Raw genomic sequence first — 25364 nt, 5'->3', positions numbered from 1 at the left:
ATGGGTGCTTCTAAAATGTTCAATAATATTCCTGTTAATCTGTGATCAGTAAAAATTTACCAGAAATATACAGCTATCAATGTGGTGTATCCATGGGGAGGTCTAGTTAAGACAGAATATGTTTTTTTTTAAATACATTTTATGTTTTTTTTGAAAGGCAATTTTTAATAAGTAAATATTTATAAATTTATCCAATTGACTTTCAACCTATAGTTTTCTGCCTTTTAGCATATTCAACAATGTGCCAGATGTATCCTGGAAATCAAGAAAACAACTTAAATTAAAATTGCAAAAAATAGGTGGCCCAATCACAGAGGAGTGACTAGTTAATTTACTTAGGCTAGCAGGTTGCACGAAGGAAGAAAATGATAATGCAACAAGCTTTCGGAGAGCTGACCCTCTTCTGAGAGTTAACCTTTGTGCTCACAAATAGTTATCTGAAATATTTCTAAGGTATGAATGGAAATAACAGCAGATTGCATTACCTACATCCCGAAGGTCAGAGGTTCAGATTACCAAGGTAATGAAACTTCAGCGAGCTGCTGCAGATCCATTAAGTTTGTCAGTTTTTATAAGCACGCTTACTTCAGGCATGCAATTATAACATAAAGGACCTATATTGGCGAAAACTCAGCAGCTGGATCTTAACAGCAGTATTCAAATGTCAGATGAGGGGGAGGACATCCACCTTTATGAGCAGCTTTTAAGATGAATCAGGTGGTGAGGGTAAAGTAGAGAGGAAGAGGGAGAGGAGTGAAAATATATTATACATAAAAATCCATCTCCAGATAAAAACTTTGTATTTTTCCCAGAGGTGTCTCAGAGGGTAATCATAAGCATCAATTAACTTCCGTTCTTCCATTTAAATGGCTTAAGAGATCCCAGTAGAGGTGACACAGATTATTAGAAACCTGCTACCTTATAAAAATCCTAGGGTGATAGTTTTCTGTAAAAATGGGTTATTTAGTGGCAACGTAGATCAACAGAACCAGTACAGATTTCAATTTACCGCTAATGTCACCTCATCTTGGTTTTAATTCACAATTGATAAAATACAACACGGAGCAAATTCACTCAGATGTTCTAAACAGAACAGGAAGCATGTCTCAGGCTGTAACAAAACTCAAAGGTTGGATGAAAATCACGTGGTTACTATTCCTCAGACAAGAGTAGTTTTATATCTTTCCACATAACCGTAGATGATTACCCAAGCAGGTACCGTTTTCTTTCATAAGACAAACGTTTTACTTGGGAATTTCTGAATTAGGTATTTCTCAGTATTTGGTAATATTCTAGCAAGTTTTGATTCAACTACTTGCCAGATCTCAAGTGGTACTTCTAAGAATGGTTACAACACATATTTCCATGGTAAATTCAGTGTTGTTTTCTAATTGTGATAATGGATCACTACAAATTAACAGGTCTGCTGTTAAATGCTACTCTGCTGACCAAAGAGATCTGAAATTTCAGTTTTTGTGTTTCTAAAGTTGCGGGAGCAGATGAGATCCATCCGTGAGCTCTTCTAATTGCCCATAAAGGAGTGTTCCGAATGGGGTCAGGGCGAGCCCCCTGCATTATTGAAGCAAGCCCATTATTGAAGATGCCCAGGCTCTATTTTCCTGTGTTGACCTGGAATTCTGTCTACAACCAGTGTTGAAGATGACTCACTCGGAAAAATCCCTGCAATCCTAGTCAACAGTTCTTGCTAGTAAGTGCTGAGTTACAAGATGGGGGGCAGAGCTTTTTGTGGGTTAGTGCACAGTAGTACATTCTATCAAATTAATATGCAGTTATTTCTAGCACAACTGGCTGGGGTGACAGAAACTACATTCCCAACCAAAAGGAGTGGAAGAGGGAGAGAAGGCCCAAGAAGGATGTCAAAGTAGGGGGAAGGAGTCTGGCTCTGAAGAATAGCACATGCTTCTCGGCTTTTTGTTGATTTTATTTTTTAATGTGTCCATTTTAAATTCATCTTGGTATTAATATGCTAAGGGGAACTGAAGACATGAAAAGCTTACTTACTTGGTTTAGCCCATGTCACATCTATGGCCGTGTGGTTAAGAACAGTTGCGGTGAGATTGGCTCCCCTCTCTGGAAGACCAGCTAATGTTGTCACGGTAGTTCCTTGGCTCGGTGTGAAACCCACGCTGTTGTGTACAAACACCTTATACTCGTACGTTGTAAACCTGAAAGGTCGTTTTTTAAAAAGTCCTTATAAATTTCTCTTTTGCGGAAAACAAAACACACACATTTCTTTTTCCTTACAAAATACAGGATTTCCCTTTTTAATCCCTTTAAAATGCACAATTTTCTGCTTCTCCCTACAAAAGAGAATTATCTTCTTTTTCCTCCCTACACAAAAGACATTCCACTATTTTTGTAGCTCTGGAGTTTTCACCAAAGTGTCAGGGAAAATATTTTATTAGGAATGCTAAAGCAAGTACCCGCTATTTAAAACAAATGTGGTTTATCGTTTTCTCACTCTTATTGTTTTCGGAAGTGGTAAGGATTACAGCTCAATTCAAGATGCAATTACAAATCTGGCAACCTGCCAGTGTTCTATCTGAATTTGATCCAGACAGTTTTATGCTCTTCTTTTGGGAAACTCATCCATTTTCAAATATCAGAATCCCTCATCACCATTTTCTTCCTACACCTATCCTTCCTTCCCATAATCTCATTGGAAGGCAGATAAACCCCTAAATTAAATCGTAACTGTGACCAAAGGGTAACAACGTTCTCCCGCTGAGAGTTTTGCTACAGTGAGCCGCATTTTGCCATCATGTGAACATATTTACTTGAGTCAATACAGTGGAAACCAAATATTGCTTTGCAGAAGGAGAAAACTGGACATGGTGATGTGATATGATGAGGATTTTCCAAGTCATATATTAAATCAAAGATAGAGTAAAGCCATCAATTTTTTTTTTTTAGTTCTTTTTGCCTCTTTCAGGCAGAAGGCTATCATGCTTTCTTCATTTGGTTCAAAACTGCCCAGATAGGAAAATGCTATTTATAGACACAGTCAGGCTTTGCCTGGACAATTGCTTAGACCACGAAACTAGCTTAAATATGTCGCACAACACATCACTATCCCTGGGGACATCCAGTACTCAGGGCAAATGCTGGCCTCAGATCATCATCACCTTCTTTGGGTTTATGACGTCATGCAGGATACCTTGCATCCAATGCAGGGGGCATGGAATGTGTCTCTGTAAGTCACAACTTATCAGGCTTGACAAAGGGAGGATGCCATTTGCAGGACTGTGTCAAATAATTCTGTCAGGATTGTCACAGCATTTTGCTACCACCTCTGTAGAAGTCTGCTTCTACTGCTTGTTGAAGTCATCTTGTTTCTCACTCGTGGTCCAAAGATATTTTTGCAGGGCTCTGCCTGAGCCACATTTAAGGTGTTGCTCTGTTGTAGTGATAGGTAAGGACTTAGTGATTTCTTTGAGGCTATTTACCCATTTTCCCTAAACAAGTACTAGCACCAGATTTTCTACATTTGTTTGCTTTACCCTTTCTTCTTGTGCTTTATTTTCTTTTATTTTCTGCTTTGTATGCTGTAATGGTTTGAAATCTGTGCCCCCCCCCCCCAGGTATATTTAAGTCCCACCCCTGGTACCTGTGAATGTGAACTTATTTGGAAACAGGGTTTTTGCACATGTAGTCAAGTTGAGGTCATACTAGGTTCAGGACAGCCCTAAATGAAATGGACTGATGTCTTTATAAAAATAAACAGGAAAATTTTGATACAGAGGCAGACACACACAGGGAGAAGATGGCCATGCGAAGACAGAGGGCAGAAATTGAAGTTACACCTTCACAAGCCAAGGAACAACTGGGACCACCAGCAACTGGAACAGGCAAGAAACAATTTTTCTCCAGGGACTGAAGGGAGCATGACCCTGACAACACCTTGATTTTGGAGTTTAAGCCTCCAGAAGTGTGAGAGAATAAATTTCTATCATTTTATGTCACCTAGTTTGTTTCCAGCAGCAGGAGGAAACTACCACAAATGCTTTTCAGCAAGTGCCAAATAGTCAACATGACCAAGACAACTAAAAGTTAATAATAGCATTTACTTAGTAGTTACTATGTTTCAGGGATTTTCCACATGCATTAACTCACTCATTCCTCACAATTACCCTATAAGGAGCTATTATAACTATTTTGAAAATGAGGAAAATAAGGCTCAAAGAGTTAAATAACTTGTTCAAGTTGTCAAGCTGGCAAGTGGGACAGTGCCGACTGAAACTCAAGACAGTCTAATTCTAGAGCTTGCTCTTTGAACCACGATGCGATGCTGCCACCATAATAATGATGGTGATACTAATAGCAATAATCATCATGAGGATAATCTGATCTGTCAATACTCAGATGATGTCATATCACTGGGGCTTGACCTTTGAGTTATTTCTCTAGCACTGGGGATAGATTTTTGCTTACATATCCAAACAGTCTCACCAAATTTCCTCTGTAACCACGAGTACGAATTTGAAGATGGTGAGTTGGGGTTAAGAGGGTAGCGAGTCGGTGACAATGGAATGAAACAAAAGCTAATGACTCACTTGGGAATTGAACCAGCGACCTTGGCTTCATTAGCTTTCTCCCTGGGTGGAATACTTTTAATTGTGTTTTACTTCATAAAATGGCTTAAAACAAATTTAGCTAGCGTCTGGATGCCTAATCTTCTCTCCTACAATAGTTGAATTTTTCTTCCACATGTTTATGCTATTATACATTTAGTAATCTTTATGGCTTTAAAGTGATACCATTTGTGTAGTTCTTTTCTGCAAGTGGAATTAACAACATCCCCTGACTAAATGATACATTGTAAACAACTTCTGTAGGGCCTTAGTTCTTACTGTGATACTTTAAACTATTCTGTCATAATTTACCTGTGGTGAAATATACAATTTATATCTGCATAAAAGAAATTGAGGTCCTATAAATCACTGGAGTGCCCGTTTCCAAAGTACTATTAAAATTTTTGAGCAAGACATGGCTATAGAATTTTTCCACTGCAAATAATAAAATACCTGCTACATTTTACAGATAAGAAAACTGAGACCCTGAGAAGTTAAGTGGCTTTGCCTAAGGTTGTACAACTAGTGAAGATGACTAAGCGAGCCTCTAGCCTCCTCATTTCTAATCTTAAATTCTTTCCACTACTCATTATTTTATTTAACTGAGAAATCAATAGGCATTTGACTTGATGTCATGAATTTGTCTTTTGCATTTTCTTTAACTTTCAAATGGTTAAGTTAAATTTTTAAGGATATAAAATCTTGAATTTTCTTAAACGAAATACTAAAATATGCCATTTTCATTGCATCCAAAGCCTAATCTTTATGTTAGTATATATACTTATGACTATATGTGTCAGTTTGTATTTTGCCACTTCACATCAAAAAACAATGTATATATTAGTGTGCTTAAAGTCTTTTTTTTTTCCCATCCACTCAAGGTATGCTGGTTTTTAGATGGACTGAGGTGTTGATTATTGACATCAAATGTGACATTCCATTTAGTTAATAATAAAAGGATACTTTCAAAAGAAAAATGCTAGATTGATTGACATCATATACTCACGCAAAAATTATGTTTATCAAACCAATTTCTTCTCTAAATACTAATTGTGCTCCCTAGGGATGTCTTGAAAAATGTACCATTTCAAACTCTGTAGGAAACAGCTTTTGAAATCTGCAAAGTGAATGAACACTTCATATAGAGCCAGTAAAACCAACTGTTTGAGGTCAATTTACGAAGACTGGGTTATTACAATAGTTATTCTCTAAATTACTAATTTGTTTGAGACCATCCTCAAGCCCTCCCTTCACCAACACACAGAAAATGGGAAACTTTGTTGTGCTCTAGAATCGACTATGGTATTTTCCCTTGTAAAAGATAATTTATATTAAAAACTTATTTATGGAAATGTACTCATTTCAAGGTTCAGTTGTTCTTGCTCAAGTGAATTAGAAAGTTAGGTTCCGTTTAGATGTTGAAGTTTTTATGACCCAGGAATCTGTTTATTTACGGAGTAGCAAATTTCATAAATGAATGAATGGATATTTCATAGTTACTAAAGCAATCAGGCTCATAACTTTCAGGTCATATATGATTTGGTAAATTAACGTCACAAAAATCTACCTGTCCAATAGAGAAATAAGCCCTACTGAAACTCAGCAAGATGTTTCCTTTACACATTATACTGTCTCTCATGTTGCTATATGATTTCATTCATTCATTTGTTCATTCATTCAAGAATATTTGTTGAACACTAACAACATTCTAGATGCTAAACATAACAAACATGTTATCTGTTCCACTGGAGTACATACATTTTTATAGAAATATGTTTTTAAATGAGAACCCCTAAAATAGGGGCTCATTTATTCCTTTTCCTTCCAACATGCTTCGTATAGAGCACCTAGTTTCCAGTATCCAGTCAGGAAGTCTTTACAGAGGAGGTAACATTTGGGCTAGGTATTGATGACAAGTGGCATTTTGTGCAATGAAGACATTTGTCTAGTGGGAAGCATTATTCCAGGGCAAAACGTGTGAAGGCTTGTATCTTGAAAGGGTCTGATGTGTTTTTGTAACCAATAAAGTTCTTCAGTGCAGCCACAGAATGCCTCAGGTTATTTTCATCAGAATTAAAAATGTGTCAACTTTATTGATGTCCTAACAGAATTCATGTGTCAATATTGTCACCAGTATAAATCATGCTTCTGAAAATGCAGCCTATTCAGTTGCTTCTTCCACTAACTCTTCTTCAAACCTGCCACAGCCCAGCATGTGCTGGCGTACAGCATCACACACGGGAGGATTTGAGAAGCCTCAGACAGCATACTGTTCCTTACATCCCCAAACCCTTTGTGGGAATGAATAAATAAGCAAACAAAAATGCAACACTGTTTCTACGGCTTAAATCTGCAGTTGTTTAAATATTTCATTGATGGTATCTGCCTTTTCTTTATACCACTTATTTACTCTTTCTAAAAATGCTACTGAGGATTTTTTTCTTTTGATATTGAAGAGTAATGCTTATCACCCTTGAAAGTTTTTATAACATGGTGCTTTCTAGATTGTGAGGGCAGTTGGAGCTGTCATATCACTGTGGCCATCGATACTTACGCTACCAGAATGCCACACCTAAAATAATTTGCTGTAATTCCTGTCTTGTTCTACTATGTCATCATGTTAGAAAGAAATGCAAAGAAACGAGGGTTTTGTTTTGGGGTGTTTTGGGGGGGGTTAAGTAAAACATTAGGGAAAAAATCTCCTATGACAAAAATGCATTCTTCCACCTCTGGAGGCTCATTTTTCATGCAGTAAGGCTTCATATGATGGCACTTGGAAAAGGATAGCTTGAGGTAAATTTAGAGCGATGAAAAAAAAAAAATCTCAATGGAGAAACACACCGTGACTCTACTACTTTAATTTAAATGTGAAATAAGACACATATTTGCTCATTTTGAATAAGTCCCTTCCTATGAGATGGCACACCAATGTGCAGAAGTTGGCGTTCATTCTGAGACCTGACTTCTATTCACATTTTGGAGAAGGTAACAGGATCTACCTCACATTAGGGGTCATGGGAGAAAAGCCTTCCTTCCACTCACCCTTCATATGTACAAAGTTAACTTCTTTACTTAAGAGCAACAACTTAAATATACTTATGCAATAGGAACAGGTCTCATGGAACTGGCCCAGTCTTTCCATATTAGCAAAGCAGGACATGTCATTCTGTGTTCATTTGATCTTATTGCAAAGGAGGGGAATGAAAAGTTTATTCTTTTGAATTTTATCCCCCAGAAATTACATCCTCTTTTAGGGCTTGAAACATTTCATTTTGGAGGTTTAAAAAAAATTAGAATCTATGCCAGTAAAATATAAACTTAGGTTTTATGGTATATATAGCTAAACACTCAAGTCCAACTATTCTTTGAAAATAAGATGCATATTTAATTTTGAATACTTCCATTTATTTATTTTAAGGATTTTTTACTTATTTTGGGGGGGGGAAGGGCACAGGGAGAGAGAGAATCCTCAAGCAGACTGCCCACTGAGCATGGAGCCTGAAAAGAGACTCGATCCCGGGACCCTGAGATCATGACCAAAGCTGAAATCAAGAGTCAGACAATAAACCAACTGTACCACCCAGGCACCTTGAATACTTTCATTTAAAGATAAGACAATTAATGGATCCTTGAGGAGTCACATGGAAGTCTCTTTCCAGACTGTTATTGCAAAGAAGAACATTGAGAAATTTGTAAATAATAGGAAGGAACAGGAGTTAGAACATACCTCCCTTTATAAACTTAATTGCAGTTAAGTTACTATTATCTACAAGTCAACATTTTCCTTAAAATAGAAAAAATAACCTATGATTTCTTACAACTTGTTCCTCCTGCATCAAATTCAGAGCAAAAAGAATGGCATGCCATCACTGTGTTCTTGGTAGTTTTATCTGATCACTCAGAAAACAAAGCACTGGAAATCATAAGGGTGGGCTGATGCTTACAATGAGGAGGTCGCTGGCCCCCATTAAACCGTGCCTGGCTCACCTCAGCATCAGATGATAACAGCATGTTCGCCAGGTTTTCCAAGTGATGAAAATGTCAGGGAACCTGAAGTTATGGTTCCCCCAACAACCATAACTTGGCTATTTTGCGCAGAATTATTAAGGAAGAAAAGTTATAAACTGACAAATCATATAGACCTAGAGTTACACTGCGTTTGTGTCTACACAGAGCAAAAATTCAATAATGAGCCAACTTAACTGTGCAACTCAGACAAAATCACCCCTTACCTAAGATAATCATAAGAATAAAACTATTTTTGTTTTAATTAAATTATCTGGGTAATTAGCTCAATATTCTATTCTGTACATGGAGATGTAATGGGAAAAATAACTACTAGAATGATTTGAACTTCAGAATATAATAACAATTTAGATTAAATTGGTGTGTTTTCTATCATGAACATATAGCTAACCAGAATAGATCACTTGACCAAGGAAATTGACTTCAATTTATATTTACACTCACAGATACATTCATAAAGGGTTGCCCAGTGAATCTTGAGTTAATTTTACTTTTTGTGTCAAAAGAAGTGCCATTTAAAAAAACTGATTCTAGATGTAGCTATGGTGATATCAGGTCAAGATGGGGAGAGACACTTCAGTGTTCCATTTATTTATGTCTATGTAAAATAAGAAAGAAAGAAGGAATGATGGAGTCTGAGGAGAATAGGAAATTGCTTGTTCCTCTTAAACGCATTAGAATTCAATTATTCCTCCCCATCCCAAAAAATAGCAACCAAACAAATAAGCCAACAAGACAAAAGCAGTTCCTTAAGGAACTGCAAGACTGGTGTGTAACAAAGTAAGCTGAGAGCTTGGGTCCTCCCCTGTGCTGTATGAGAGACCGCTGGCTTACCAGCAGTGGTGGTGAGCCCTGGCTGCTAGCAGCCAAGGTGGGTAATGGCAGCCTCTACCGAGAAAGATCACTTCTTAACAGAAAAATGGTCACAGCACACAGTGCCCACCAGTGGACTAATTTCCAGTTTTCTCTCAGAGTTATGAGAGAACCCTCCACGGGCTGAAGGGGCCCCTAGCCTTTTTTTGGACTTACAAAGGGTAGGGGGCTAGAAAAAAAACATTCTTGTCATATGAAGACTCACACCATTTATTTTTAATATTAAAAAGAAATGCATATTTTTTTCTTTTTTAACCACAAACTGCTTACATGGGTTATAGCAATTACTTGAATAAAAAAAGAATTTTTTTTTTTTGCTAGTCCTAGCAGGAAGGAAAAAATCCCTTGACATTTAGCATTATGAGGCTAGTTAAAATACCGCTCACCATATTTTGTTAGATGTTTACTTTCCTTCTAGAAGCAGCTGTCATCCATACGTTCATGTCACCTTACATTTCAACTTGATTTGTGGGGATTTAACTATATCTCTTTTCTTATATCTTAGAATTGGACTTCTCATTAAAAATTCTTAGAGGCATCACTAAAAATTCAATAATAAATGTTTGGCTTTGGCTCTAACTCTTTTATAACTTTTCATTTTTTCTACAAAGAAACATTAACTTTCTGAGGTTTATTCTCTTTTTCAGACAAACATCTCATAGCTAAACATCTGACTCAGTAATGTTAAATAGTCAAGGTCTGTTTTTTTTTTTTTTGGAAAATGGTATACTTAAGGCACTCAGAGTTCACAGATCATAGAAAGCTACTTTTCTATATGATTTCCCTAGGCAGTGTTGGTGACTAAGTAATGACCTGGGATAACAGTAATTAATACAGGAGTGCCTGGGTGGCTCAGTTGGTTAAGCATCTGCTTCAGCTCAGGTCGTGATCCCAGGGTCCTGGGATCGAGCCTCAGCCCCCTCTCCCCCCACCCCCCAGTTCATGCTTTCTCTCTCTCTCTCTCTCTCTCAAATAAATAAATAAAATCTTTTTAAAAAAGCAATTAGTACACTCATAGCCGAGGGTGTGGTGTGTTTTCCTCCACTAGACTGTGAGGTCTTTGAGACCAAGGGTTAAGCTGAATCCGTTTTTGTCTTATCCCAGTGCCTTTCAGCAGATAGCAAGCAAGAAATTGCTGAATACATGAATTTCTTCAACTGAAGTGATAATTAAAGAATGACGTTGGATGAAGTAAATAATGAATTAAAAATAGTGCAGAATAGTCCAGCGACCATGATAATCTAGGTTGACTTACAAAAATGGCAATTTCACGTGGTTCTATTGCTTCATCAGATTCACGTGATGCCTCCTCCCCAAGAACCTTACAATATCTATAAGGTTTTCCTACTGCAATCCTTTAAGATGGATGGGGATTTTCCTTAGTTTTACCCATTCCCCCCAAATAATAAGACTACAATTAATATTCCTAAGTCACAGAGAAATGGAATAACCCACCTTTTACTGAGTTGACGTATTTTCATTTAATAACTATTTGAGTGCCCACGATATGCCACACACGATGCTAGTGACTGAGACTGCAGAAGTGATGAAGGGAAAGCCTTGCCTCAGGGTGAATCTGACGACATAACGGGGTGTTCAGACAAGTCGCCAGGCCAGTACATTACTGACACTAGTGATATGTAAGGGTGTTGGGAGAATACATTAAGGGGCAGCTGAGTCAGACCAGGAAGAGTGGGCAGGAAGCCCACCAGGAAACTTCCCGGCCACCGTGTGATGGATAATCTAGTCAGACAAAGGGAGAGGGGAACGACGGGGAGAAGTTGAGCGAGGAAGTATAGCACATCACAGGCCCTGGAAGTGATGAGAATGAGGCCGAGACAAGCCTAGGTGAGGAAGTGAGGGGAGGCAAGGCCAGAGCTATAAACAGCGTTCATAGTTGAGTGAGTCAGAGGTGGGTCCAGGAAAATAACGAAGCTGATAGAAAAGTTATTGAAAAACATGTCTGAAAAGCATTCATAAAATAATAGTTGTGGGTTTGGGGTTTTTTTTTCCGGTGATTTGGTTACATTGCTTGGACTCATCAAGGCTGAGAAATCATTTAATCCCATCCGATCTCTTTATTTTATTGAAAGCGAAAATTAAGCCTGGAGAATTTCTGTGACTTGCGTAAGGTCCCAAACCTGGTTCTCCAGCACAGGTTGAAACCCACCCAGGTCTGCGGGCCCTCCCAAGCAGGGCTCTTTGCTGACATCGCCGGTTTGCCTGTCTCCTGGTTTCTCTGAACCTTAGGTTGAATTCTTTCATGCTAACTAAATAATTTTTTGTGGGCTGAATTATTTTCCAGAAGTAGTAAGCATTTTGTTAAATGCCCAGTCATTCCTTCCCCTCTTCCCCTTGTTTTGTAGCTGTTCAGTTTTTCCAAATTCCTCTATTATGTTTTCATGTTTTGCTAGAGCTGTGACAAAGGCAATAGGTTAAGGCTCAAACATGTACAGGTTCGACTTCAAAAGGCTTATTTTAAGTGTACAGTTAAGACGGCAAACATGAAACATGCTGACTGTTGCAGTTTGGTGATTAATGCCACAGATAATCACCGAACATGTTTTACTGCACAACTGATAACATGCGCACGCAATGGAGACACGAAGATTCTCTGAACTAGTCAACGTGCCCAAGACTAAATGCCAGCATTTGTTTTTATAGTTTTTGTAATCTCACCTGCTAAGACCCTTATCTTCATAAAACCACTGAGTTCCTGAATAAATATTGTGCCACAGATTTAAATCTTCTGGGGGATTTGATGCAAGTGGTTGCTGGATTTTACGTCTCAGAAGCTCATATCTAAAGCAAAAGACAAGCAGTAACATCGGGATTATCTCAACTAATGTTATTACCAAAATTCAGGTTGTTTCATGGTATGAGTGTCTGGTGTGTGCACATAAACGTAAAGAAAACATCTTAATTTACAATCATGAAGTTTTTTTCCCAGATAATCACTGTCTTCTGGCTCAAGTTTCAGGTATTCAATTATTTTGAAATAATCAGCTACATTCACATTTTACTATTATCAGTAAGAATGATAACATTTTAGATTTCTTCTATTTCAGATTTGCCAAAACTTTATCGCCAGTTACACACAAAGTGGAAATACAAAATGCTTATAAAGTTAATGGTGTCCTAAGACATCAACCCATCAATGCTTTATAAATAATGATAATATTATCAACTTGCTACTCTTGGCTAAGTGTCAAGTTGAGGTTGTTAAAAAGCTATTTCAGAATCACACACGTTTCTTTCATCTTATCTATGTCCCTGACCATGTTCTTTACAAGTTTACAGATAATAATACCCTGCCAGAGAATTATTGTGTTAGTTTCAGAATTTTGAGGCATTTTTGTGTAAATGTATCATTTAGAACATGCATCAAGTTTGTCTAACATATAATAAAAATATATTCTGAAAACCAAGAGAAGGATTACATCAAGAATTGTTAGAGAACAGTGATTGTTATTTCAAGGGGTTTTAGAGCTTCACAAAATTATATTTCTATATTAATGAACATTTATGGCTCCATATAAGTCGAGATACACAATATGAAATTGTATTCAACTTATGAGTGGGGGGTATCCAATTAAGAATTAGTTCTACATTCGTACGTGAGTAAAAGCCCCCTTCCTTCCTTCCTTCCTTCCTTCCTTCCTTCCTTCCTTCCTTCCTTCCTTCCTTCCTTCCTTCCAATAAGACCATAGCAGAATCCAAAAGCACAGTCACCTTCTCTTACCTCAAATCTGGTCCGTTTGGTCTGGATGGTGGCTGCCATGAAATCCCAACATATGATTCACTTAGTGGAATCACCAACAATGGGTTAATGCCCTGCGGTAGGGTGGGGTGGGTGGTCATATGAGTAGGTAAACTCTCTGTGCACCCTCCTAGGTACCCATTTCCTCCTGAGCAAGCCACTATGGTGACAGAGTAATTAGTGAAAGGAATCAAATGAGTAATTACTCGACTTAACAGTGAGGAAGTAACATTGGTTATTGTGATCTGAGGATCAGGCATACGGATCTCATAGCTAAGCATGTCTCCATTCTGCATGAGTGGGGGTTTCCAAGTGACCTGAAATAAAAGATAAATTTAGAATCAGTGCGACAACACAGGAACAGAACAAGTGAAGTTCACAAGACCTAGAATTTTGCCATGCCTTTTTTTCACTTAAGCCACTTTCTAAATGCCTCCTTTCGACTTAGCCTTTTGCACTAGACAGTAATGAAGGGTTTGGGATCAATTAGCAGTACACCAGGAACTAAATGAAATGCTGTTTCCTGGGTTTGGCTTTTCGTCGTGATACTTTCTAGGACTGTCAGACTAATACACACCTTAGCGATTCATCTCCACTGTGGGTGTTCTAAAGGACACAGAGCATACACATGGAGGAAATTCACACATCCGCAGGCATCAATGGGGCAGCGGCAGGATCTGACAGTTTTCTTGTTTATAACTCAATTAAATGAAACATCAGAACTCCCTGCTTTGTATTGTTAGTATGTACTCTAAATATGTCACTACTTTTTTTTTTTTTTTTGGATGGTGAGGGTGGGGATCATTCTTTGCATTTTCTGAGGATGCACAATTGAGTTCCTGAATCTCACATGTGCATAATCTAGAAAGTAAAGCAACAGCAACTTCTTTTCTCAGAGATAAGAGATAAGCCTTTAAAAAGACAAGCAAAGGATGATCCTATTGAACAAACACATGGACCTGAACACCAGGAGAAAAGAAACGTTTTGTAATGGAATACTACAATGTTTAATATTCCTTTTTTTTTTTTTTTTTGGCTAAATTTTGTAAGGCTGTAGTGGTAACACACTCACGTTTTCGGGGTAGAAGAACCCTAGAAAAATATTCATAGGACATTAAAAAAAATCACTTTTTTACACACTATTCTGGTTCCTCTCTTATCATTGTCTTGCAATGTTCCTTAAATTTTAGAGTATATATTTCATCTCCTAAGTAGATTGTAAGCTTCTTGATGGCAAGGCCTAAATTTTATACTGATTTAATGCATGCACACAGAGATGGAGTTCAGTAAGCAACTGTAGTCACAGCTGATTAGATTATATTTTTTTTCTGAGCATAGTTATTTTGAAAATTTAAAAGACAGATTTCCACAGAGTAATATATATCGATATCCACACTTGTAACTCTATACAAAATGAAAGTCAGAAAAAAGTAACACAAAAATTGGAATAGAGAAGGTCTAACTAACGATTCTATCTTAAATCAAAGGGAAAACAGTTTTCTCCAGAAGGAATATCACCTGAGATTTTCAGAGTGCATTCTTCCTAACAAGTGGCAGCAAAATGGGCTCCCACCTCGTGTCAGTTGTCCAGCTGCTTGATGACAACTGGCCTAACTTATAATTAGCCATGGCCCGATATCTATTCAGTTTTTACTACATGGCTTGAAATTGTTAATTTTAAAAACTTCTTGCAGTGGTCCACACTGTGCTGGGGTGAAACGAAGCTTTAAATGTGTTGCTTATGAGCATAGTGGATGTGTCTGGATGTAGAGAAAATCAAAGAAACCTAAGAGCACAGGTTGTAGAACGGATAGAGGATTCCGTTTGTTTGGGAGGTGCAGTGCTTGGTGGACACAAAAAACAAGTCAAGGTCAAACTCAGGGGGCTTCTTGTCATTTACATGACAAGTAAAAGAAAAATGGAAGAGTTAGGACAGCTAAATTCAACCCGACTAATATGTGATATTCCACTTCTTTGCCTCTCAAGCCAGAACATTCTGAGTTCAGGTCAAGGTTTGGCAGCACTTGAAAGAATTAAAACACCATACTGTTGTGATTCAGTGGCTTTATGGTAAGTTGAAATACTGAAGAAGTTGTCACCTCAGTATTTTTTTCTTTCACAATTTTCTAGACTAGTTCGACCATTTAGCCTTCTTAATAAACTGACGATCATTTTATCCAGTTTGAAACAAAACATTATTGCCATTCTGATTTAAATGATGTTAGGTGTATACGTCAACCTTGGAAGGATTGACTTATTGTGGAATTAAGTCCTTCCATCCAGGAAGACAGCATATTCTCCATTTGTTTCAGTGTAAAGAATTTGAAATCAGCGTGGGCTCTTGGAGCCACCATATTGCTTTGGGGTGAATCCCAGCTCTTCTCTATATGTAATCTCAGGCAGGTTACTTATACTCTCAATACCCAGTATTCTTGCCTGTGAAATGGGGATAGTAATAGCATCTCTCTGATAGGGCTGGATTAAGCATTAAATGAGAGCAATTCCTAGAACTTAATATGAACTCAATAAATAGTAATCATCATTATTATTTTTATTTTCTTCCATAAGATGTTATAAATGTGTGTGTGTATACATATATATATATATATATATATATATATATATACATACATATATATATATATATTTTTTTTCTCGTTTGATTTAAGCAGACATAAAAGACAGGTCCACCTTCACAAATAGGTGATAATGGTGATTAAGACTCAACTTTTTTCCCTCTGGCTTATTATCAGACTTGTAAACGAGCAACAGTAAGAGTACACACCCTAGTAACGCAATGCGTGGACAGAATCCAGAATCTGGCAGATGCTACCGCTTCTCATGGCCCATGGTCACAGAGGATGGCTTCAGCTGTCTGAGCCGAGTGAGGACTCTGCCACATGAAGACTGATAACTGCAGGCCTCTTGTCTTTTATTCTGCTTTAGCTGTGGAAGGTGGGGCTGCACTTGAGTCATCACCACCAAGGAAGTTTTTTTGCAGCATCACAGTTACATGACACAGCTATTTTTATGTTTTATTTTCTAGTAGTCCTCAATTGTATTCAAGACTTCAGTGTAGCAACCTCTAAACCTTTACAAGCAACCTTGTAAACCTTTCACTTTTATAAAGTGAAAAGAGCTGAGTCTAAATCACCAGCAATCTTAGAAATCGACTTTATCTTAATCTGATTTTACATTGAATTTTTGTTGGAAATGGCTGCTGAATCTTATAAGTCCTTTTCCTATTGCATCTGTTGATAAAAAAAAATTATATGAGCTTTCTGCTTTGATCAGTTGACTTAGGACGGAAGTTGATAGATGTCCTGATGTTGAACCATCCTTACATTTTTGGAGTCAAACTAAATGTCTCCTGGCATGTCATTCTTTTAATATACTCCTTAATTCAATTTTTGGTGATATTTTATTGAGAAGTTCTGGATCTATATTAATATACGAAATTGGTCTATAGTTTTACCAAACGATCTTTTTCAAGTTTTGGTAGAGCATTTTTGCCAACTTTAGAAAATGCAATGAATTTTCTTAAGTGATTAAATACCAAATAAAACTACATGTTTTTCACTTTTTCAGATAACCTCTTTGATATCATATATTATTTATTTTCTTTAAAATCAAATAATCAAAAACAATATTAAGAATATGACTTTGATATACAGCTGTGCTCTCCAATTTTCCCTTCTTAAAGCTCAAATGTATGCCAAGTCATATCACCTTTTTACACTTATTACACCATGTTACTTTGTTTTCTATTTGGCCTAAGTATACGGAGTTTCCCTTGCTTTCCCGGGTAGACCATGACTTCTCACGGGCAGCACGGGGTAGCAGTGAACAGAACATATGGCCCAATATAGAAAGAACTAGGGAGAAATACCAGCCCATTCCTGTTCTCCCCCATCCTATTGACTGGTATTCTTTATTTCTCTTAAGTTGACTTGTTTTTTTTCTCCCAAGTCCTTGTCACTTCTGGGCATATAATGTATTTGTTCATGTAGTTCTGCCTAAAATGTAAGCTCCATGAAAGTAAGGATTCTGTTTTGGTCTCTGGTATGTCCTCAGTGCTTAAACAGTCACTCATGAAGGTATGTCACTGTTCAATAAATACTAGCAGAAGGGGTTATTATTGTTGTTGCTGTTAATATTATTGACGATTTCTTTCATCCTAATACTTCAGAATGATTCTATGTGGTAAATGTTGAATCAATTTCTTAACCAGTGCATTAATGACAATACTTCTCATTAATATTTCATATATATGCAATTTTAACTTTTAAATCTTTTATTTTACAAAGAGAAATCACTCTACTGCAGTCACATGCCTTTGAGTACCAGATAAGCCATATCACTGGAAGACGCACTTTGGCAGTCGTAAGATCTTTCGGAACATACTGTGAACCAATAATACTGAAGCATGGATATGTCATTTTAATATTTAAATACATAGCAGACTACACTAGATTCAGTTGAATATTCCTGAAGAGTCTCTTCATTGATAACTTTTGATTTTCTAGATATAAATAAAATGAGAATTAATTAAAGGTATGAGTTTAAAAACTTTCGTTAATGTACAATGGCCATATTATTTCAGGTACCTTCTTAGAGATTTTAGATTCCTGACCTAGTAGGTGAGAGCCTGGGAGACTGAGCTCCCTAGCCAAGCTAATCTAAACTTTATTCTAGCAAGCTGACAAGCCAGGTACATCATTTCATCCCTGGATGAGGTTACAAAATCAAAAGCAGGAATAAAAAAAAGAAGAAGAAAAATCCAGGCCACTTGTTTTGGATGTCTTTGATCATTATTTATATATGCTGAATCAAGTAGAATTGTGCATGGAGACATTATTCTTCTGAAAATATTTGTTCTTTTTTCAGATCTGACTAGTTATAAAATTTTTGTTATCCAGAAAAATGTCCATTACGTAGCTTTGCCTTTGAGAAGGGACAGTGCTCATGTCACATCATATTGATTGGTATTGCTACTGAAGTTTTGCAAAATTCCCTCAGGATTAAAACAAAAAGTTATTTCTGGAGTGATTAATAATTCTAGGTTTGTTCGGGATTTTGTTTGGTTTGCCTTGGTTTTTCTTTTGAATGAAGATCAATTCTTAAGATTGCCCAATTTGTACAATAAACATTGTATATCATGTATTTCAAATTAATTTCCTTTTAGAGTGTTACCAACAGAATTCTATACACTTTTGATATTTCTATCAAAAAGCTGTGTTGCTTTGACCAGTCTCTTATTGAAACTAAAAACGGCTTTTAAAAATAGCTTTTAGTTTATAGGTCAAATTAAATTTCTTCAACAATTTACACTGTTTAGCAACACCTAGTGTTTGCTTTTGTGGGGGAGAGGGAACACACAACATAGATCCAAGTAATAATTTCAACAGATGAACTTTGCTGTTATGCAAATATCCTTTGTTTTGTGCTCTGGTGAGCAAGCTACTGTACCAATGCTTTTGGCAGTAGTACAAGACTGAATCCATGGAAGCATGTGTGTATTTACACAAAAGAGGCTTCTAAGCTACAAAACTCCCTCCTGTTTGGTTACACTAATTTCCCTTGAATGAAGTTTGTATGCAAGCCAAAACAATGGTAGTTATCCTGTCCTCTAGAGTTCATTCCCAGTAGAATGAAGTGAATAATTGAACACTTTCTAGATAGCCCAGTAATATGCTATTTTTATTTCTTTCCCCATCATTTTGATTCTTTGATCATTAAAAAAATCAGAATATTGGTAATTGGAACTTTTGTTAGTATGCTAATCCATTCCTCCACATTTTCCCATCTCTTCTCATTTTCTGATCTATTTAAATCTGACGTGGTGGTTAAGCTAAGCATCCCATTGTGGCATTCAAAGTATTTCAGGTGTGTGAGGCAAATGGAAGCATCTCAACAATATAATTAAGGGGATACAGGGAGAAATGAAAAACTGACATCGAATTCAAGATAGTTTGGGCCAAAGGCCAAAACCCAGTTTCTCCAGTGAATGCCTAAAACAACAAATGTGTGCATTTTGTCAGTAGATGGCTCTGTTCAACACAGAGTCAATCCAGGGTAAATTCCTAAGTCTGTAAAGGAGACAGAACACTCAGTGTCTTACCTCAGCTGTATTGGGTCCTAGCACACGCACCATGGGTGGCTGTACCCCAGCAGGTCGTGAAGGTCTCGTGGTCACTTCTACCCAAGCACTGCTATTTGTACCTCCATTAAGAGTGCTCATTAGTACCCTGTATTCATATTTTGTCCATGGGCTAAGAGCAGAAGTCTTGTCAATAAACCTCATAGAATGATTTCTTGGGAGAGTCACCAGGGTAGTAACTTCTTCCTCCCCTTGGATTCTTCTGTCAATTGTGAAGTTCTCCACCAAGCCATTGGGGTGCTTGGGGGGTTGCCAAGATACAATCACAGATGTTGGGGTATCAGAGAACAACTCTGGACTTGGGATGTCTTCCGGTGCATCTGGGAGTGTCCATACGGTCTGGGACTCTGGTGAGAGGGAACACCCTTTCGAAGTACAGGCTTCCACCTGGAACTTATAGGCAGTATATGGGTGCAAATGGATCACTGTGCAATTAGTGACATTTCCAGAAGTTTCCAGGGAGAGGTGGCCATGTTGGTAAATATTATAATGGGTAATGACCCCATTGCACTTTAAAGGATGCTGCCAGGTAACCAACATCATTCTTGACTTCACGTCCAGAAGAATTGGAGGGTCCATAGGTCCAGGTTCTATAAAGTGGAATAAATTCAAAAGGTGCTTATCTCCTGCAAACTTCCCACATCTCTTCAAAATGAGGCTAAAATAAATGACAACTCTTCTATAAAAGTATGCAAAAGAAGTACTTGCTGAATATTACAGAGCTAAATCGTCATTTTCCTTTCTAAGATAACTTCATCAAAATCATTCCTCTTTCTTAATGCTAATGATTAAACAACATATCAGGTGGATTTTCTGCACTAAGGCTATTAAAAGGGAAATATACAAGAGGGCTATTGTAACCAAAGTTCCAGCTTCACCACACTTTTCTAGAGCCTCAGTAACTAATTATAATCAATAACACTAACATAATAAACCTGCATATTTTACAGCCCAGTAAAATCCTTCAGCATCTCTCATTATATATTCCATATTATACCTAGTTCTGTTTATCATTCTAATCCATGTTTTGCAATTTATCTACTCCCTGTTAATATTATAGGTGATTTTTTACTGTGACTGTGACAGAAGCTGCCGATTTAGCTCTTTCACCTACTGATAAATAAACAATGCACAGATCTGACCTTTAGGTTAACAGGTTTTATGCTTGCTCCACTCAGCACTCTAACTGATTCAATTATCATAAAGGTTCAGGAGGCTCCATGAATACTGAAAAAGGCCCACCATATGCCTGCTTAGGTGTTGTGGAACAGCAAATACTCTGCAGCCCTCCAGAGAAATTCCTTAATTGTAAATAATTTCACCATGCGACACAATCAAGTCACCTTGAATGCAAACCCCTCAGCCTGCGGAGGCAAAGTGTTATTTAAGCTTTACTGGGCTGCGTTAAATTCTGCAATTTGAAGGGCTGTTAAGTTTTTCAATTGAAATTTCATTTAAAATGCAGGTGCTTTTTATTATATGGAGGCTTTACTGCTCTCTAGGTACAAGCAAGAACATGGTGCAATAACACAAATCTGGCTCAATCACTGATCAGTAACAGCTGTAATTCCAGAACATTTAGCATTCTTATAAACCACGGCCTGAAACCTATAAATTGCTACAACAGATCAAGAAAATACTATATCCCCCTTTTCTGCCCACAGCAATTTTGACATTTATGAGATTTTTCTGTGAACATTAGATTTTATTGAAAATCTTTAAAGAAGATATACTTGGATTTAGTAATTGTTTAAAACAGCGTTGATTATGTGAGTGTGTGTATGTGATTCAGTGTAACACCCAAGGTTTAAATTTTAAATGCAATCGCCCCTTCTTAAAGCCAGTGACTACAATAATAGCTGGGTTATATATATGAGCATGGATATGAGCCCACTTTCATAAAACACGATCCACATTTGTCACCAACTGGACTGATGGTAGAATCTTAATTACTTTTTGAGAGGAAAGATGTTATAGTGTGCTCACCCTGAAATCAAGCTGTTTCTGACAATTTGGTAATACATCCGATTTGCAGGAGAAAAATCCTAAAAGTACAGTGATTTTGATAGGGATCGCATTTTCCATGTTAGTCTGATGTTAGCTTTCATTTTCTGTGACATTTCTTACTTTTGTTCTCTGGCATATAGTAGCAGTCACAATTACTATATCAAAATAGGGATACAGATCCTTGCTTATCTACACTCGTCATCCAGATTTGGTTTTTTTCCCAAAGAAAAGCAAGCGTGAGTCTTACAAGATGCCAGTGTCGTTTTGGAAAACCGGATCCTCCAACATTGGGGTCCATAAAATCAACAGAGGTGATTCTAGTCTTTACTGCCTTATCCTATCTCACCACCAACCCCCTAAAAGAGAATAATCTACATTTAAGAATCGGGATAGTTTCTGTGAGGGTTTCTAGCAGGGTCCTGCTTAATTAATTATTCCTCATTTGTGCGCTCTCAAACTTCCAGCTTCTTCAGGGAAAAGAAACAACAATGATACAGTTTGTTTTCTGTTTCTAAAAGGGGATAAGCCTTTTATTTCTCCTGAATCAGATGGTAGTTTTATAGGTGAAACATCTACGGTCATGAGATGAACTTGCACTTCAAACTCTCCCAGAACATAGGCTTTCCTTAAAGATGATCTCTTATCTTGGGAAAGACGAGATGTTCAATTTCAATTTTGTGCTTTTTTTCCCCTTAAAAGCCAGCATACATTTTATTAGCTTCCCACTCTAGCCGAGTGGGCTCCCTGCTCTTGTTGCAAGAAGGGTCCTTAAACTTGTGTGATTCAGGAGAGGAAGCTGAAAGCAGCTTAATTAGCTCCTTTGGCCAGGGAAGTGTTAAATCCTGACTCCTGGCACTCTTTCGATTTAGTGCTTTAAAATGATAAGCCGAATCATCTAATTCTATATACAAATCAACTGGCATGCTCCCGCATGGTGGAAAGGGTCACAACAATTATGTAAAACATGAGTAATAACTATAATTGGGGTAGTTTGCTAATACAATAAAAAGCTCTGAACATGAGAAAAGTTATGCTCACAGCGGTAGCTATCACTTTCTAAAGTAAGAATTCATGGATGAAATGACATGAAAAAGATGGTTATAAAATTTTAATGGAATGATAAAAGGCAAAAGTCAGCCTCTCAGCTGAATTCTTAAAATCCCTATATATCACAATCAGCTCCTTAACTGTAAAATCAATGTGGAGTATAACATGTTGTCAATGCGGCTGTCACTGGAGGGGAGACTGGGAAGTATGACAGCCACAGAGCTCAACTGGCCAGTGATGAAAATACAACTGTACAGCTCTCTCCGTGGGTGTAATTGTTTAGAGAACTCCCTCCTGGAGCTGGGAACAGGAGCATCCTTCCTGTTCAAATCACTGCCATTTCATTACAGCATTAATAACAGAAAGTAGTTTCGTTTTGGCAAATGAAATTATGTTTTATGGGAAACTATTTCGCTCATCAGCTTCAAAAGTTCAGCCCCAGCCTCAAATAGAGTAATAAAATCGTTAGCGGAGGGGTCTGCTTATTTGTTTTCACAGTCAGGTGCGCGTATTGGGAAGGGTGTGTGCGCACATGTGCGCGCATGTGTATGTGGGTGCGCGCATGTGTATGTGGGTGCGCGTGGGAATAAACAGTGCGCGTGGGAATAAACAGTGCGCGTGGGAATAAACAGGCCGCATGACTCCCACCTTCGGCGTGGATATAACTTCCAGTGGTTGTCTGTCTTCTAGACTTGGTTGCTATTAGAGTTACCCACAATTGCTCAGTTTTCCTGTTATGTTCTCATTATTGCTCTAAAGCAACTTTTAACCATTCTAATTAAAAACTCAGTTTAAAAGCTATGTTCAGTAATATGAACTCCACACATGAATATCCCCTAAATTTGCCAGTGAATTCAAGATCAAGGCGGCAAATAGATGGATGTATAATTACATACAGCAATACATTACATGCTGATTGTTAATGTAGCCTTTCAATGTTCGCTACTGATCTTAGCAGAAGAGTGATGGATTCTATCTTCTCTTTAATCATGAGTTCTTTTATCAACGTATTATTTATATCTCAACTACTTCCCAAAAAGGATTTTTGACAGCTCATAATAAAAGACTTAAATGAAATAAGACCAATAAACTAAAGGTAAAGAAATATTAATCTTGGGATGATGAAGAGGGCATAATTGTATCCCAAAACAAATATTAAAAATGGGTACCCTTTGTTTTGCACAAAAACGAACGTGGAGCTTCTAGACAGCTGATAAAATAGGAAATGGGTTGTGTAACACAGGCATCTCACTGAGGTCTAATAAAAGGAGTTTTTGGAGACTAGAAGCTTGTTGAAATTGAGAAGATACTATTTGATAATCTGCCAGTAGGAGAACTAATACTGGGAAACTTTTTCTCCATTTCTCCCACAAGAGAGCAGAATATAGTTTAGGAAGAATGCTTTGACTTCCAGAACTGGGGGATACTGTTGCAGTGAATGCCTATGGATTCTTCCTTGAAAGTTTGGGACAGAAAATTGTCGATGTGAGAATTCATGAAAGCAGAAAAAATGTCCTGAAAGAACTGGAAGTTCTAGATTTGGAAGAACAGTATGCCTTCCGTGGCCAAAAGAGATCCAAGGGCTCAGGGAGGAAATTGAGGCCAGGTGGATAGAACATTTCATTAACCAATCCATCCTTTCAAAGGAGTTTCTGTTACTTGCTTTTAGCTTTGGATCTTAGGATATAAAAATAAGAATATAAAAATATAATATTTGCTTTTATTAATTCTGGAAATAAAAGAATTTGGAGGGGGTGGGATCCATGCACCAGAAAACAAAATGTGTAGTGATATGCATACAGAGACATTTTGCTCTCTAAATCAGCAGATGAAATAATTTACTTTTCATCATGGATCTTCTGTTATGGATAAAATAGGATACCCATAATCACTGTTTGAAAGGATAAATATGTCAGCATTCAGAACCTAATGTTTAAAACAATTAGGAAGCCTCTTTAGAATGGAAAAGGCAAAATAACCTTGCAGCACTACGGAAACCTATAGTTCATATTTCTTCATTAAATAAAATAAAATCTCCTGATGTAAATATGCTCCACTCTAATTTTAAAATATTCCTATTTTTCTCTCACAGAGAACATTTTTTAAGGTGCAGATTGAGACTTCAAATTCTAAAACACACTAATAAAAAGATGTTGGCCATGCAATATTAATTTCAAAACTTAAATACTCCTAAGAGCACAAATATATTTATTAAATGATCCAGAAAATCCTGCTCTAGAATTATCTTGATCAATTAATCCAATTTCATAACACAGTTTTACTTCTCCCTGTCACAAGACTCAGAGTATAGGTTTCGAGAATAAGAAAAAGTGTTTTCCTTCTGGAACTCTCTTCTTATATATCCCTCCCTGCTTCATTTTGAAATAGACATGATTTTGGGCTAGCAGATGCCTCTCTAATTGGAACATTCATTATCCTAGTCAAGACAGTCAATGTTGAATCAAAGGGACAGCAAGCAGGGTGCCTCTGATCAAGAGAGAGAAAAAGGATTGCTTTGGGGATTTCCTTCTCACATTTGCCTCTCATCCTCACCTGCCTTATCTTAGAGTGAGGCTGAAACCACTGGCAGAACACCCTGCAAGCCACCCCCCAGGTCTCCTATGTCAGCGGACAACCCAGCAGCAATTGCTTCTTCTGCCTTCTTCTGGACGAGTTGTGAGGAAAAAATTTGAAATGTGATATAAAAGTGAACTCCAAATATAAATCATTCCCCTTTCCTTCTCCTGGTCTTCTCCTCGGGGAAGGCTTTCTTGACATCCCATGTGGAGGGAAATGCTCGGCCTCTGGGCTCGCTCGCACAGAAGCCTCAGTTCTCCATACTCTACAATTTCGCTCTCTGTCCCCCTTGCTAGATAATGGGTGCCTCAAGGAAAGAACA

At 37.5% G+C, this 25364-nt stretch overlaps 1 protein-coding gene across 1 annotated transcript in view; it reads right to left on the bottom strand.

The window, feature by feature from the left end:
• USH2A (usherin) overlaps nt 1-25364 on the bottom strand; it is a 676006-nt gene that overhangs the window by 210475 nt on the left and 440167 nt on the right. Inside the window, exons 40-43 of the mRNA XM_045809720.2 lie at nt 19373-20001; nt 13234-13568; nt 12171-12293; nt 2023-2186 (exon numbers count right to left, since the gene is read on the bottom strand). Coding sequence (XP_045665676.2) covers nt 2023-2186; nt 12171-12293; nt 13234-13568; nt 19373-20001 — 1251 coding nt within the window. The remainder of the gene's footprint in view (nt 1-2022; nt 2187-12170; nt 12294-13233; nt 13569-19372; nt 20002-25364) is intronic.

This window comes from Ursus americanus, chromosome 2 (assembly GCF_024610735.1).
Source record: "Ursus americanus isolate L20-20 chromosome 2, mUrsAme1.1.p, whole genome shotgun sequence".
Lineage (NCBI taxonomy): Eukaryota > Metazoa > Chordata > Mammalia > Carnivora > Ursidae > Ursus > Ursus americanus.
The sequence above is the reverse complement of the archived record's forward strand: the minus strand, read 5'-3'. Positions and strand labels throughout refer to the sequence as shown.